This window comes from Acipenser ruthenus, chromosome 6 (assembly GCF_902713425.1).
Source record: "Acipenser ruthenus chromosome 6, fAciRut3.2 maternal haplotype, whole genome shotgun sequence".
In the NCBI taxonomy this organism is placed as follows: Eukaryota; Metazoa; Chordata; class Actinopteri; order Acipenseriformes; family Acipenseridae; genus Acipenser; species Acipenser ruthenus.
The window spans coordinates 54,811,305-54,827,263 of NC_081194.1; the positions used below are offsets into that span (position 1 = coordinate 54,811,305).

The following is a 15,959-nucleotide window of genomic DNA, read 5'->3' on the forward strand; positions in this document are numbered from 1 at the left end:
TTATCATACCCAATTTTAAAGAGACTCACCGTTCACTCTTCACAGTTTATTGCATAACCTCAAAAAACGGCGGTATATCTGTAACTAAGTAACTGGTTCTGGTTACGTAAAAAAAAAATATATATATATATATATATATATGTATATATATTTTTTTTTTTTAAATGTTAGCTACCAAATCCTTTGCAACCCCCTTCAGACATCCCCGCAACCCCCAGTTTGAGAGCCCCTGCTCTAATGGATGGAAAAATGTGCATCCCCTAAGGGCAAGCATAGGAGCACAAGTTCCCGTCTGTACTCCTATAGCAAACAGCATCTTTTATTACTTGTTAAAAAAGATAGATACAGTTAGATATAAAATTAAAATGATCTATCATTTTAAAACACTGTGTAACTTGAGTCATGATGTGAATCTGAAAGTAATTTTCATTTCAGAACTATAATGTAATTAACTGGGATCCTTATTAATGATTTAAATACAAATGTCTATTTGGATATGTTTCCACTTATACATGCAGTATCTACAGCAGCATTCATAATTCAATACAATTTGACACAATGCACCACAAATTGAAACTTTTACAGTGTCAAATACTTACCCCTGATTTCCAGATGTTTCTGTGACATTCTCTTTTTGTGTGTTTAGTAGTATTTGAGATACTTTGTACTGGGATTCCAAAAGCAAGAGTGTATCCAGATTACAGCATATAACATTTAGTAATCTAAAAAACAAAATACAGGTAAACAAACAATTCTAATGAGCTATGAAAATAAAAACGCAAATCTTGTTTCTTGCAAATGAATGAAGGTGTGTGGTACGGTGGTTGAAAGAAAAGGGCTTGTAACCAGGAGGTCCCAGGTTCAAATGCCAGCTCACTCAATGACTCACTGCATGACCTTAAGCAAGTCACTTAACCTCTTTGTGCTCCGTCTTTCGGGTGAGACGTTGTTGTAAGTGACTCTGCAGCTGATGCATAGTTCACACACCACAGTCTCTCTAAGTCGCCTTGGATAAAGGCGTCTGCTAAATAAACAAATAATAATTAATAAAATGTGGTGTCCCGGACACAGAAGCTCTGGCAGAGTGCAGTACTCCATTAGATCCTTTCAGACACAAGTACATTGCTTAACATTAGGGATAAATAATTATATATTTATATTGTATTGGCCTTAAGACTATAGCAAGGGCCACAGGATCATGTAAACTTATTCTTTAATATAGTGTAATGCAGCTTTTTTTACAGGAGCTGCACAGGCATTTATTTAATTCTGGATGTCTTACTACTGTACCAACTAAGAATACTAGACTTCTACAATGGTAGTACAGGTAGTGGACAAAAAAATGGAAACACCAATGTAAAAGTCACTTACTTGGGCGTTGGGCCACTATGGTATCCCGCCCTGTGGAGTTCTCGGCGGATCGTTTTTGATGAAACTGGCTGCTCGCGCCCCAGGTTGAAATTTGCAGTCAACTGATCTGCAGTTGCTCGCCTGTTTTGCTTTGCACTTCAAATTAATGCACGGATATCACGATCCTGGAGTAAGCGCTTCCACCCACTGTTGCCCTTTGCTGATGATGCCTTTCCCTCGGAGTTCCATGCCGACATCACCTTAGACACCTTTGCTCGTGAAACATCAGCATGTTGAGCTGTCTTGGTCACTGAAGCTCCTGCCAAACGTGCCCCAACAATCACCCCTCTTTCAAAGTCACTGAGGTCTCCTCTTGCAGCCATGCTAGCCATAATTATAGGCAACCAGGTCTGTCCAGCATTTTTATACATGACTATAAGCATGCTGGGATGTTATTTGCTTAATTAACGTATGAACCACACCTGTGCGGAAGCCCTTGCTTTTTGATATACTTGGTGTCCCTCATTTACCCAGTGTTTCCATTTTTTTTGTCCACTACCTGTACACTGAATATTTCTGTCCTAGAGAATACCAAGCCGTTTGACCCGCCTGCCAATCACGGCGATGACACAAGGAGGTTGAGCACGGATGGGTTTACTCTGACCTCTTTGATTGGTTGGGGGGCGGGTCTTGGGGGACGGTCGATCCCATAAGAGTGACACTCAACTATTCCTATAGCTAGGGCCACGGAAAATTCACGTTTTCACGAATTTCATGGAAATCGTGTATTTGACTGCCTACTGTGAAAAACTTTTTTTTTTTTTTTTACATTACTCTTCACCAGCTTTTATCATGTAGAAACCATATTCAACTACATAGAAATGTCTGCAACAATAATAAAACTACTACTAATAATAGATCTTATATATATCATGGTCTTGGATGTCACATCTTTGCCACTAGATTCAATCCCTGATTTCACAAGCTGTAGAGATGAAATTGAATCTTACAAGCACATGCCGCTGAAAGTGACAAAAATGTCAATATTGTTCATTTTTGGGTGAGGTCTGAAAACAGATTCCCAAACATGGCAAAAATTGCATGCTGCTTTTTGTCAATTCCACCAAACTCAGTGGATGCAGAACGAGCAGTTTCCGCATATGGACAGGTTTTTACACCACAAAGAAACTGCAACAAGATGTACGATGCTGGCTTTCAACAAATAACTAGTTTTCTGCTCACGGGCCAAATAATTAATTTGTGTGTGTGTGCACAACATGCTAGATGGATAAAAAGTCGCATATGATTTCTTCTTGTTTTTCCTGTTCTTGTTCTTCAGATTATTTTGTATAGGTTGATTCGCTCAAGTAGCATGATATTATGTGGTTTTAAAATGTCATATATAGTTTAGTGTGTGTAAAGAAAAACACAGTTTTGGTTTTGTCACTTGCACCTGTTTTTAACATTTTATTTTTCCAAAGTCAGCATAACGCTATACAACACAATCCGTTTAATTACTGTATGAACATAGCCTAAGTTTTAAACTTTTACAAAACTCGACAATGTTGCCGAATTTGTCATTCAAACTTGTTTTGTTTTAATCAGTTTTGTCTGCCTGTTACTTTTTTCAGCAAGTGGTCTGCACTGTGGCTGCCCGCAGCTCATTTGGCTCACCATCAAATTGAATTGCCGACCACTGGTATACAGGGATGCCCACTTATATAGCTTCTGGTAAACCCAAACAGTCCAAATCATACAAGACTGAGGGAAGCCTGCTGTTAGACCCTAACAGCCTTCATAATGGTGCTGAAAGCAGTCACCAAGATGACAACGAGATACAGTATGAGAGACTGCAAGCACTCTGTCCCTAAGCGCCTATCTGGGCTATGTGCAAAAATTACATGTAATAAGTAAAAAAACTAAAACAACGCAAATAATTAATCGCATTAATCAGTGTAATACACAATTAGCGAACAGATGCAGATAAAAAGTAACAAGTACTCATCTGTCTATGGCTCTCCTTGTCTAGGTTCAGTCCTCTGAAAAGAAAAGTGATACTAGTATCTGTGTGCAGTCTTCCTATGCCCTTGGAGGGGAGGGCATGACTGTGTCACAGGCGCTGGCTCGCAGCTTTGGTATAATCTATTCAGGTTTTGGGGTCTTTAGGGTGTAAATACCCATACGGTAATGGTTACATTTCATACTTGATAAGGAATTAAACAAAAAAGCAATAGGGAACTGTGCAGCTTCCAGTAAACCAATGTAGACTTTGCTGGTATAGTAAAAAGCCTTAGTTTCAAGTTTCATGTCGAAAAGAAATATCTGATTTTTTCTCTAGTTTGTCAGCTGCATCTAGCACTAGCAGTACTCAGTTAGTGTTGAAAATTGAGAATTTGTTGGAGATAATTTAACAACTGAGCAGCAGCTTTCTGATTCAGACGCAAATAAAGCAAGAGCTCCTTAAGAGTTTGTGGCTTCAAGAATTTCCCTGGTTACATTACAATAATGGAAAATAGAAAATATATTGTGAGTTTTGCACTAAAACAGGGCCAACTGTTGCAGGGGAAACTGATTTTATTTCTGGAACCAACCATTTTAAGAAAGAGACTGTGAAAAAGCACAGTGAAAGCAGAAAGCAGAAAAATGCTAGGGGCCGCATTATTGCAAAGTGTACGTCAACCCAGACAACGATAGCCAAAGCAATAGTTCATGCTACTGAAGGAATGCAGAAAAAAAGCGTACAGGGAATTAAAAATGAAATTCAATGCAGCTTATATGATTGCAGTAGAAGAACTGCCATTCAATAAATTTCACGTCCGAATGAGGAAGAATGCTTTGGAAGTATCTAAAACATATGACAATGACACAGCATATATTGAGTTCATTGCAGTCATTGCTGATGAAATAATAGGTGGTTTACAGAAAGGGGTTCACAGTGCAAATTACATTTACATTCTTACTGACTGAGGGATACATGTAGCTGGGAGAGAAAATGCAATGGTGTACTGTAGGTATGTTTCTGCAGGTGAGGTAGTGAATCGTCTGGTCATGCACAAAGAATCTTAAACACAACCAAGAATTTGGTTGGAAATGTTGACAATGAATGTTCAGATTGGTGACTAGACAGACTTAGTGCTTTTGCAGCTGATGATGCCTGTCAATATGGGTGCTACAGGGGGTGGTAGGTGAAAACTGAGATTGCACAGCATATTATATCATTTCATTGTTTGCCCTGTAGGTTTGAATTAGCAATGTTAAAGTACTCAAAGATCAGTTTCAATGATTGAGAAAGTGTATGACCTTCTGCAGTTGGTGTGGCAAAACATACCATTTCAGTCCAAAAAGTAAGCGTAATTTGAAAGCAATTGGTGCTGAGTTAGGCTGTAGAATTAGGACACCTTCGGCTGTAAAGACAGCGCTGACAGCCTCACATTTATCGTGCATTATCTGTTTTTCTTGCAATCAAATGATGAGTCTCTTACTACTGGACAGGGACGATATACTGCTGTGCATCACCACATGGAGCACCTTGCTTCCACTTCCAAAAACACAGACATTAAAGGAAGAGCAAAGCATGTTGTACAGGAAATGGAAAGACTTGCTTTTGTAGGGTTTTGTCATTTTTTACATGATCTCTTCTCAGAGGTGTCGGAGCTTAGCCTTACATTCCAAAAGAATAGTCCAATTCTTCCCCAAGCTGTTGCAGCAATTGAGAATTGTGTCAAAAAATGACAAACTAGAGACATTTTTGCAGCAAGTGGATTCCCAAACCAGGGTTCATACACTTTTTCAACATTAAAATTCCATATTTTTTCCAGACTTCCATTTGTTTTTCCCAGATTTGTGTTTTAGTTAGTTTCTACAAATTTTTCGCTAGTTATCCACATAGGCTGGCAGCTGCAGAGCATTATAGCTTTTTGATCCAGAGCAGAAGTTGCACTTGGTTTTCTAAAAGTATTTGTCAGAATCTGGAGGTGCATATCTAGCAAGAGACAATGCAGGTATGCAAAAGAGAAGTAAGATACAATCTAAGAAATGTCCAATATTTGAGAACTACATTGCATTATTTACAAAGAGAATTTATAAAGTTGTATACTGCAAGTATACTTGTGCCAAAATAGGATAGTATAATGGTACCTAAAAGCAGACAATTTTGGCACAAGTATATTTGCAGTATATTACTTTTTTGTAAGGGATGATATTGGATTCTGATCCAAACTTCTTTATACCCTCTGTTAAATGTTGAACACTATGGGAGGTGAAAAATAACAAAAATAAATAACAAAGGTGCATGCATTATATATTAAAATGTGCAAGTGTCGTATATTAAACATACAAGACAGTATACCCTAGCTATAACAACCCTGTTTGGGTCCAAAGCCTTTTGTTCGCTATAGTAAAAGGACAATCCAAAACAAACATAAGCTGCTGGAGTAAGTTAAGGAAGTTACCTTAGATAAAGGCATTAGCTAAATCATTAATATTAGTAGTGTTTTTATTCTTTGATTTTCTTTATTATTACAGTATTTGTCACTACCACTAATAACAATAATAATAATAGCAATACGATTGTGAATAAGTGTAGAATTACAAGTACAGTACCTATTTGTGGCATGCTGCATCCAGTATTCTGGCTATAACCTATTAATTGAAGAACACAATACAACCCCCCATCCCCCCCACAAATAAAAAGCACACCAACAATTTCAGTTTTTTTTCAATTGCAAATGTTAATTTAAATCTTAAAAAACGGATGTTAACATGCTACATTTATACACACCATAGGGGCTACAGAAAGCATTTTTTTTGTTTTAATCCGATAATAACTATCGTATTCATTTTTTTTTTCCTGGGTTGGGAAATAACATTAACGATTTAATAAAGGTAACAACAAGATAACAAAATGTGAATATTGGTGATCACAGTACGGTAGCATGTAATTCCAGTATGTAACTTTGTTTAAAAAAATCATAGCCTTCAATATAAATGTATATATTTTGGCTGTCGTAGTGTCCGTTATGCTCTTCGTTTCACTGGAGCAGACAGTCATGTGACATATACCAGTGCGCTGACTGGACAGGATTGCTTGAGTTGTCAGGGGTGTTACATGGGGCAATCCTCGTGGGTAATATAGTTGCTACTAATAAATTGCCTAGTCAGCTGCCGCTAGAGCTGCTGACCCGCTTTCGAGATCAATTATTATTAATAATAAAAAATTGCAGAATTATTTTCATTCTCCCGTGATACTAGGAAAATTCCAAACTTTTTCAAGACTTTCATAACGGAGACATGTTTTTTCAAGCATTTTCAATCCCTGGAAATCAGTTTGGCATTTTTCAATACTTTTTCCAGACTAGCATACAAACCCTGCCAAACAGAGCCAGATCCACAGCAGCACGGTCAGTCAGGCAGCAGCGGGTGCAGAGCCACTAGAAATAGATTTACCAGCATTACAGGATTTTCAGCTTAAGGGCCCCCAGACCCATGACATTTTTAAAAACGACCAAAAGAATTGGATTTACAGGTTTGGCAACATTATTAAGCTTTCCACTGAGGAGAGGTTTTCAGGAGGACCCCAACTTATTCAGTGTTTTTCAATTTGCTACCAATTTTCAAGGCCTGATGATCTTGTGGACTTGTGATAAACAGTTAGAATTCTTACTGAATTGGTATAGTGACCTTTTGACCTTTTAGCAAGGAATGGATGCAATGTTGATGCAGTTCACCCAGAATGGAGAATGCTTAAAAAACTAGTCAAAAGTTCAGTTTATGGATAAATCCTACATTGGTTTATGGGAGGTCATACCAACAAAAATCACCCTTTTCACAGATTTTTCAAATATTTTACATTTAGTGGAAACCGTGCTGCCAATATCAGCTGCCTAATGTCAATGTGGAATTTCTGCACAAAACAGAATTAAATCCAAGCTACACAACTCACTTAATGTGGCAACCTTGAAGAGTTTGATCCAGAGCCTTGTGTTAAGCGCTGGCTTACCCCAGGTAAAAGGAAATGACGGCCAAATTACACATCCTGGCCAAGTGATGCAGACATTTTAACACCGGTGCGACGTATGCGCTTGTGTGTCTAATATTAAACTACTGCACCAGTGCCACTATGGGATTACTACAGTCACAATGAATATGTACTTAAATTGCAATTGCAGTTCAAACGTGCACTGGGACCACAGGCACAGCCAAAAGGCTTTGAACTTACATCCTGCGGCTGGAGTCGTGGAGAAAAGGAAAACAAGAGCACTTACACTAAACGAATCAAGCATGAACTTTGATCATAGAGACTGTGCCTCCACAATTGTAAACAATGACACTAAACAGTATACTCAACAATGTTTGGAGTTAGAGGTAGGGCTATGGTCCAATAATGATGCTCTAAACAGTACAGTATGGCCAGAATAGTATGAAGGAACATATGAGGGGGTATAATGCCAGCCACCAAAAGAATGGCTGGATAACACCTATTTCTTGAGGAATAACTATAACATGAGCAGTCAAAATTGTATTTGGAAATCAATTCAAAATATAACACTGACCTCTTGCAAAAATGACCAACCTACTGGAAGAAGACATCATTATTGGTCCAGAGTGTAAAACTGTTGAATAATGTAAATGTGGTATTGACACATGTTATGTTTGATCTCAGACAGTGGTTACAAAGAAAGGATAGTGGTATGGTGCACAAAGCATGCTGCTATGAGACTAACACACATGTGGCATGCCAATGTTCTGCAGTCACCACAATTAACACACACATAACCACTCACCTAGTATCTGAAATGTCTGCAGTTAATTAATAACTGTCGATATCATTTGATGGACTTAATCTAATGCCGTAGTGATCAAACAGTGCTGTGGTCACGACATTAAAGAGCGTCACTTAGCTATGATTGGCAGACAAAATAGAAATATTGCACATGATTTTGAAAATCCTGTTTCACCAGACTGTAGGTGGAAAGCATCACACCACAATATGAGGAGGTGGGGGAAGGAATCCCCCCCCCCACCCCCCAAGCTAAGAACAAGCGAGGGATCCAGAGAGGCTCACTGCCAATAAAGGGTCGGCGGAAATCCGATTGCAAAAAGCATGTAGTGAAGCAGAACCCGATGGAGCAGTAGCCCACTTTCAAGGAAAGGATTAATGGAGCTCAAATTGCATAGCAAGTGAGAATCCTGAACCTGATTTTCAAGGGTGACCAATGGGGAGAGGCTGCAACAGGGGAACAAAATGCTGAGAGCAATATGTTATTAAGAATGCCATAGCAACCTCATTAATTCTTGGATACAACAGTTTCTGACTCATTACAAAGCACAATTTTGCTCAATAGCTTTATTAAGCTTAGGAATAACTAATAGGATACATAATAATTTGGTTGTACTTGATTGTAGTTGTACAATTCAGTACAAAAAGGGTGGATTGTAGTGATGGCTTTCTGCATGAGGTATTAATTATGTTATTAATTATTTTTACATTAAGTTTTACATTATATGTATGTGTGTCTTTTATAGTTAAGTTGTTTTAATCATTATGTTTAAATTGTGTGTGAATGTTTTTATAGTCAATTTGATGTGCTTACTAATTCAGTTGCTTTAATATGCTTTTATATTAAGTTTCTATACAGTATTGTGTAAGTTTTGAGTTCTTTCATTTCCCATTAGCAAAACCAGCTACGTGCAGTTTTGCATAGCCTAACACAATTCAAAGTCACAGATAGGTGTCAGAGCTAAATGCCAAAAGGCAGGAGATTAGCAGAGATAGTGTGAGATGGGGGAGGGGAACTGAAAGACAAGATGGATGCGCCCTGCTAGGTACAACGTGGTATGTAACCCCCTCCTCCCCTTTTCCCCCGCAGCGGGAATGTGCAACGATAAGAGTGGAAACCCCTATCACTGGACAGAAGTAAGACAAATGGGAGTGGAGTCAACAATTGTTTACAATGGTATAAATATCAAACATTGTGAAGTTTTGTCAGTCTTTTCATCTCTTTCGAATTGACTCCATGGATATCCGTGCTTTCTAATACAAACATATGCACTGAGATGTAGTGAGGCCTTGTCCAAAGTCAGTTTAAACCTTGTGCTTATATGATTGTATTGGAGGTATACCTTTCTTGTATATAAATTGTTTTTGAATCAAAAACTATTTGTCAGCTTAATTTTTTCACTACACAAGAATCCACATTTTCTTTAGGTGTTTTACAAATGACAAATAGCGTTACCCTGGTCTTATACAGTGTTTTCTAAGTGTGCTGTTACTGCTGGCATATTTTGGAGAAGAGCTTTTACAGCACTGTGGTGTGTAAACTCACCCAATGCACACACTAAGCTCAACAGCAAGAGTGCTGCCTCTTCCAGGGCACTAAACTGTATTTAAATATTACTCTTGCATTGTAACTCTGTACAAAATTGGACCAAGAACAGAACCCGCAGGACACCACTTCAGATAAAAAAAAGTGTGTTCTTCCTCAATTTTAAAAAATTGAAACCATTTGAGGACAACCTGAATATCCTACTAGAGTCTCAAGACGATCAATCAGAATAGGATGCTCAATAGTGTTGAATGCTGCACTTAGATCTAGAAGTATGAGAACTGAGGGTGAGTCCATATCTGAAGATAACAGCACATCATTTACCACTCTGATAAGTGCAGTTTCAGAACTATAACCAGGGCGGAAGCCTGACTTAAATAATGGATTATTATTATTATTATTATTTGTTTATTTAGCAGACGCCTTTATCAAAGGCGACTTACAGAGACTAGGGTGTGTGAACTATGCATCAGCTGCAGAGTCACTTACAATTACATCTCACCCGAAAGACGGAGCACAAGGAGGTTAAGTGACTTGCTCAGGGTCACACAATGAGTCAGTGCCTGAGGTGGGATTTGAACCGGGGACCTCCTGGTTACAAGCCTGTTTCTTTAACCACTGGACCATAACGGATATCTTACCTGAGACCAAAGGTGTGTGACTGTTCAAAGTTAAACAGTGAGTGTATTTTGGCATCTGAATCAATTATTATCAGCCTGTCAATGATATCCTTTGGAAAAAAACAAAAAAAAAAAAAAAAACAACAACAATATTGTTAAATATAAAAACTGAGGTGGTTCAAATACAGAAACCATTCTTCATTATTTTCAACAAAAAACTTCAAGGGAGAGTAATAACCTGAATTACATTTTTCACAACCATCCCTCAGTATACAGAAGACTAGTATGAAACAGCCCCTTATTAAGTGGGGGAAAATGTAATAAGTGAAAACTTGAAAAAAAAGAAAACTTCCATTGATAGATTTTTTTAATATTGAGAACTGCATTTGGTAATATGTTTAAATGGCAGATTTGCAAGCTTCATAAAATAAGGCCAGTATATATAGTTTGATAGTAGGGTTGCAACGAAGGGTACACTTTGACCTTGAAGGTTTGGAACACATTACTGAAGGAAGATTCAAACCTTCAATGGCACTAATTTGCATAATTTACTGGTGACGTCACCACAGCTACTTCTTTATATTTGATTGAAAAAACTATTTTACAGGTAATCCATATAAACAGCACAAAACATTAACATGTAGTTTAAAAATATGTTAAATAGAACAGTAATCATGTTTTTAGAATTTAAATAAAAATACACATTGTTTACTTACACGTAATTGATGCTGCTTCTATAAAAGTAAGCTTGCATTGCAGCAATAATAATACATTGCATATTCTACCATAGCACTTCTCTTACACTGTCTTGTACACTAGGTATTCAGTACATATTTTACTGAAGCACTACAACCGCTATAGGCACCCAACCACCCAGTGTTTTGGATACTATACATAGCAGTAGCGCCACATAGAGTTGCTAGGTATAATGATTTGGTAGTGGATTTTAATTCACGTTTTGTTTACGTAATATGCATTATACACATCAAAAGATCACATTTTGCATGTGAGTGACATTTAATGTGTGATTTATAGTATTCACATTGTCAAACGGTTTCTGTTAACAGAGAAAAAAAACAACAACAAAAAAAAAAAACACAGTGCATAAATGCTGCCTGACGAACCTTCGAAGGTTTAAAACTACCTTTGAATTCCTGGCTAACGAACGAACCTTCGAACCCAGCCCTACTTGACAGTGATATTCATTCGAGATTCTAAAAAGATGCTAAAAATCTTAAATAGAGCTTCTTATAATGCCTTTTCTGTATTGAAACATTTTTCAGGAACCACGCATACAGGTTACAGTTGGCATTTTTGTTTTTGTTGAATACATGTTATAGTATAAAGTGAGCATTTTAGATTTTGTTATTTATTATTATTACCAAGGGTGAGTATATACTGATTGGCAAATGATGCCCTCGTGTGGTACACACAGATAGTGCACCTGAAACTAAATAAATTGTGCCACCAGATTAAATTATCTTCCTGCCAGTGTATGTACATTAATAACACCGTGTAACAATTTTATTTTTTTTTGTTCCTGGGTAGTAAGTGTTATTTCCTAATTGCTTATGCCTCAAAAGTATAGAAAATGGCTATTATTCCCCACAAACTTTGCTTTTGTGACCAGGACAGTGATATTTTGAAATTGACCTATGGTATGGTTATGAAAATGAAAAAAAATCCATTACCCAATGGTAATGGCTTCCTTAAGATCCAATCATATCGCATTCATATCAGTGATGAAAACAGGAGAGGCTAATGTAGTGTATCATCATACTTACAATAATGGAGGAGGGCATCTCACGCAAGGGGTACTCAGGCTTGTTTGGAAGCTCCTGTTTACTAATCAGCTCATATACAGCTTGGTAGGAAGATAAGAGATTCACTAGAGCAAGAAAAGCCTGTAGGGAGAAAAACTGACACAATTCATTTTCACACTAAGTAGTACTTACTTAATACAAAAAAAACCCCACCAAATTCCAAGATGCTACTGTAAAAAATAGATTTTTTGTTAATTTTTATAGGAAAAAAAAACCTGGTCCTGGGGGAGTATCCCACTGAAAGATGCTAAAGGGTTAAGGCCATGTATTCATTGGGTTCCACAAAAGCACAAGTGGCACATTAAGCAACAAGAGCTTCCATGTCAGCGTTTGATCACCAATCATCACTGTCAGTTTTGGTTGAGTAATTGAGACCCATAGTTCATACAGTCTGGTATTCAAAGATTATGATTTTAGGGTTAAACAGAACTGCCTCACAAATTACATTTTTTAAAATTAGGGTTAAACCTGATTATCAGGATAATTTTTTTGTGGTACAGTAAAACCTGTCTAATCCAGCCCCTCTATAAACCAGTGTAATAAACTCTACAATCCGAAACCTGTCTATTCTGGAATCTGGCATGATTTTCAAGTCTCTGTCTAAATTCAATGTATACCTGACTGTGCAATCTGGCACTGGGCCATGTGATTATTCTTTTCTACTTCTAAAACTAGTATAAAAAAACAAACAAAAACAAGACTTTACATCCTGTCAGCACACTCTGAATAATGCAGTTGTTGAACAGCAAATACAATGTTTAAAAATCCTCAGAGCAAGCTACCTCTTGAAAGAACATTTGCGCTTATCAAAAAAGCTGAAAGTTTACCAAAATAAAACAAAACGAGGCAATATTCGCCCATTCTTCTTGGCAAAATTGTTCAAGCTCTGTCAAGTTGAATGGGGATCATTGGTGGGCAGCAATCTTCAAGTCTTGCCACAGATTCTCAATTGGATTCAAGTCCGGGCTTTGACTGGGCCACTCTAGGACATTCACATTCTTGTTTTTAAGCCACTCCAGTGTTGCTTTGGCTGTGTGCTTGGGGTCATTGTCCTGCTGAAAGGTGAATCTCCGTCCCAGTCTTAGGTCTTTTGCAGACTGAAGCAGGTTTTCCTCAAGAATTTTCCTGTATTTAGCTCCATCCATTTTGCCCTCTACCCTACCCAGTCCCTACCGATGAAAAGCATCCCCATAGCATGAAGCTGCCACCACCATGCTTCACAGTAGGGATGGTTTTACCTGGGTGATGTGCTGTGTTGGGTTTGCGCCAGACATAACGCTTTGCATTTAGGCCAAATAGTTAAATTTTTGTTTCATTGGACCACAGAATCTTTTGCCACATCTTTTCAGAGTCTCCCAAGTGCCTTTTTGCATATGGGTGTTTGTCACAAAGACGGCCAGAGTGGGTGGCGTCAGACCAGAAAAGGAATACACAGAGACGGTGGTTGTGATGATGAGCCGAGTGCAATGGCTGCACTCAGCGTTTAATAACAAATAAAAGGGTTGTAAACAGCACAAAACACTGGACACGGCACTATAGCCAAAATAAACAGACAGACAAAACGGACTAAACACTTAACAAACGGTGCACGGAGACAAACAAACACGGTGAGTACAAACACTTCTAGATATTATTTTTACTTTACTACTTTACGTTCTCCTTCTCTCTCACCCGTTCTCCACTCTCGAACACCCAACCCCGACTGCAAGAAACGTGCGTCTATATATACTATTGTGCTGGGATTCAATTACTAATTAATTATTCACTTGAATCCCAGCACGTGAATTAATTCTGTGCAACCCCGTGCTCACATATTACATTTAACCAGCACGTGAAGTGATTTGTGCTCTCCTCGTGCCTAAATACAAATCTACACTTTTTAAATACACGTGAAACACAGACCCGTTTATATCCCGTGTACCAATCTATACACCGACATTAACACACGCACGCAACACACAAATGCACACAGGGACGGGGCACTTTGACACAGTGTTACATGGGCTTTTTTTCAGAAATGGCTTCCTTCTTGCCACTCTTCCATACAGGCCAGATTTGTGGAGTACCTGAGCTATTGTTGACACATGGACAGTTTCTTCCACCTCAGCCATAGAACGCTGTAGGTCTTTCAGAGTTGTCATTGGCCTCTTGCTGGCTTCTCTGACCAATGCCCTTCTTACCCGGCTACTCAGTTTGGGAGGACGGCCTGCTCTAAGCAGATTCTGGGTGGTGCCGTATACCTTCCACTTCTTAATGATTGACTTGACTGTGCTCCAAGGGATATTCAATGCCTTTGAAATCTTTTTATACCCCTCCCCTGATCTGTGCCTTTCCACAACTTTATCCCGGAGTTGTTTTGAAAGCTCCTTGGTCTTCATGGTAGTATCTTTGCTTTGAATGCACTACCCAACTGTGGGACCTTACAGGCAGGTGTATTTAATCTGAAATCATATGAACCACTTGTTGCACACAGATGGACTCCATTTAACTTATTGTGTGAATTCTGAAGGCAATTGGTTGCACCTGAGCTTATTTAGGAGTGTCATAGCAAAGGGGGTGAATACTTATCTAATGAAGACTTTTTGGGTTTTTATTTTTAATTGATTTGTTTTTTCACCCCCCCCCCCCCCCCACACACATTTTTTTCACACATTGAAAGTGTCGAGTAGGTTGTGTAAATCAAAGGAAAAAAAAATCCCATTTAAATGCATCAAGATTTCAGGTTGTAACACAACAAACTGTGAAAACGTCCAAGGGGGGTGAATACTTACTATAGGCACTGTATACTCTCACGTTAAGTCTTGTGTTAAAAAAATGTAGGGAAGTCAATTTGCTAACGGTTGCAATGGTAAATAAACATTCACAAATAGTGCTTAGAAAACAGTCACTCAGAAGTGAAACCTCCCTTCATCTCCCCTGCAATGCCAACCCCACTTAATGACATTTTATGATTGTGTTCTCCCTCTGCGCGGGATGCAAAGTTTATTGTTTGAATTTACTGAAACACGTTGCATCTTTTAAAAGTGTAGTCATTAATACAAAAATGTGGAGATTTATACTGGGTTACGACCCTGACTGAAGATGTCATTAGCAAAGGGGGTCGGTTGTACTAACAAGGTCAAACAATAGGCCATGGTTTACTAAACATTTTAAAACTAATAAGCAAAAAATTACCATAATGAACATGATCGTAGTATGTTGCTTAAAACATAGTAACACAATATATTCATAATAAAGTTCTTATCTATAAACAGTAACATGTTTAAAGCTTGGGGCTCGCTGTCTGTAGCTTGGTGTTGTTTACATTATCGTCAGCATATTTTAAGTGATTGGATGCAGAAATTACTTTTTTAAAACACACTTTTCTTATATCAATACAATACTGGTGAGCAATAATCAGTTTGTTTGAAAACCAAGCTTTAAATCACTGAGGTGCACAGGCAGTGATTCTGTGAGCACTCCGGGGCTGAAGGACCAATGGGGGGGGGGCAATAAGGTCCTGCACAGTGCAAATAAACCACTTGTTCTGTCAATATATAGTGTTTGCTTCACAAGCAGAACTGTTATTGCAGTGTATAAAAATATACACTGAAATATACAAAAATATAAAATCCAAGTCTCCCAGCTTTCTTGAAAAGATCTATGTTTCCCTCGTTTTTCTTTTGTATTTGTTATGCTCTCATTAGTATCTCTATAGTAGAGCGTCCGTCAGTTCTGGCAGATTCTACTGTACTTGCTGAAGCGGTTTTCTCCCACTGCTAATTAAAAAAAAAAAAAAAAAAAAAATAGCCACCTAACAATTTCATCCCGAGGGCTACAGTGAAACATACTGTTTAAATTGG

At 38.1% G+C, this 15,959-nt stretch overlaps 1 protein-coding gene across 3 annotated transcripts in view; it reads right to left on the reverse strand.

The window, feature by feature from the left end:
- Positions 1 to 15,959, reverse strand: part of tbc1d32 (TBC1 domain family, member 32) — a 78,344-nt gene that overhangs the window by 35,737 nt on the left and 26,648 nt on the right. For 2 of the 3 annotated variants that reach the window (XM_059025539.1, XM_059025538.1), the window contains exons 22-24: positions 12,079 to 12,213; positions 10,316 to 10,404; positions 600 to 722 (exon numbers count right to left, since the gene is read on the reverse strand). In XM_059025539.1, coding sequence (XP_058881522.1) covers positions 600 to 722; positions 10,316 to 10,404; positions 12,079 to 12,213 — 347 coding nt within the window. The remainder of the gene's footprint in view (positions 1 to 599; positions 723 to 10,315; positions 10,405 to 12,078; positions 12,214 to 15,959) is intronic. The other variant, XM_034019172.3, reaches the window with a different exon arrangement.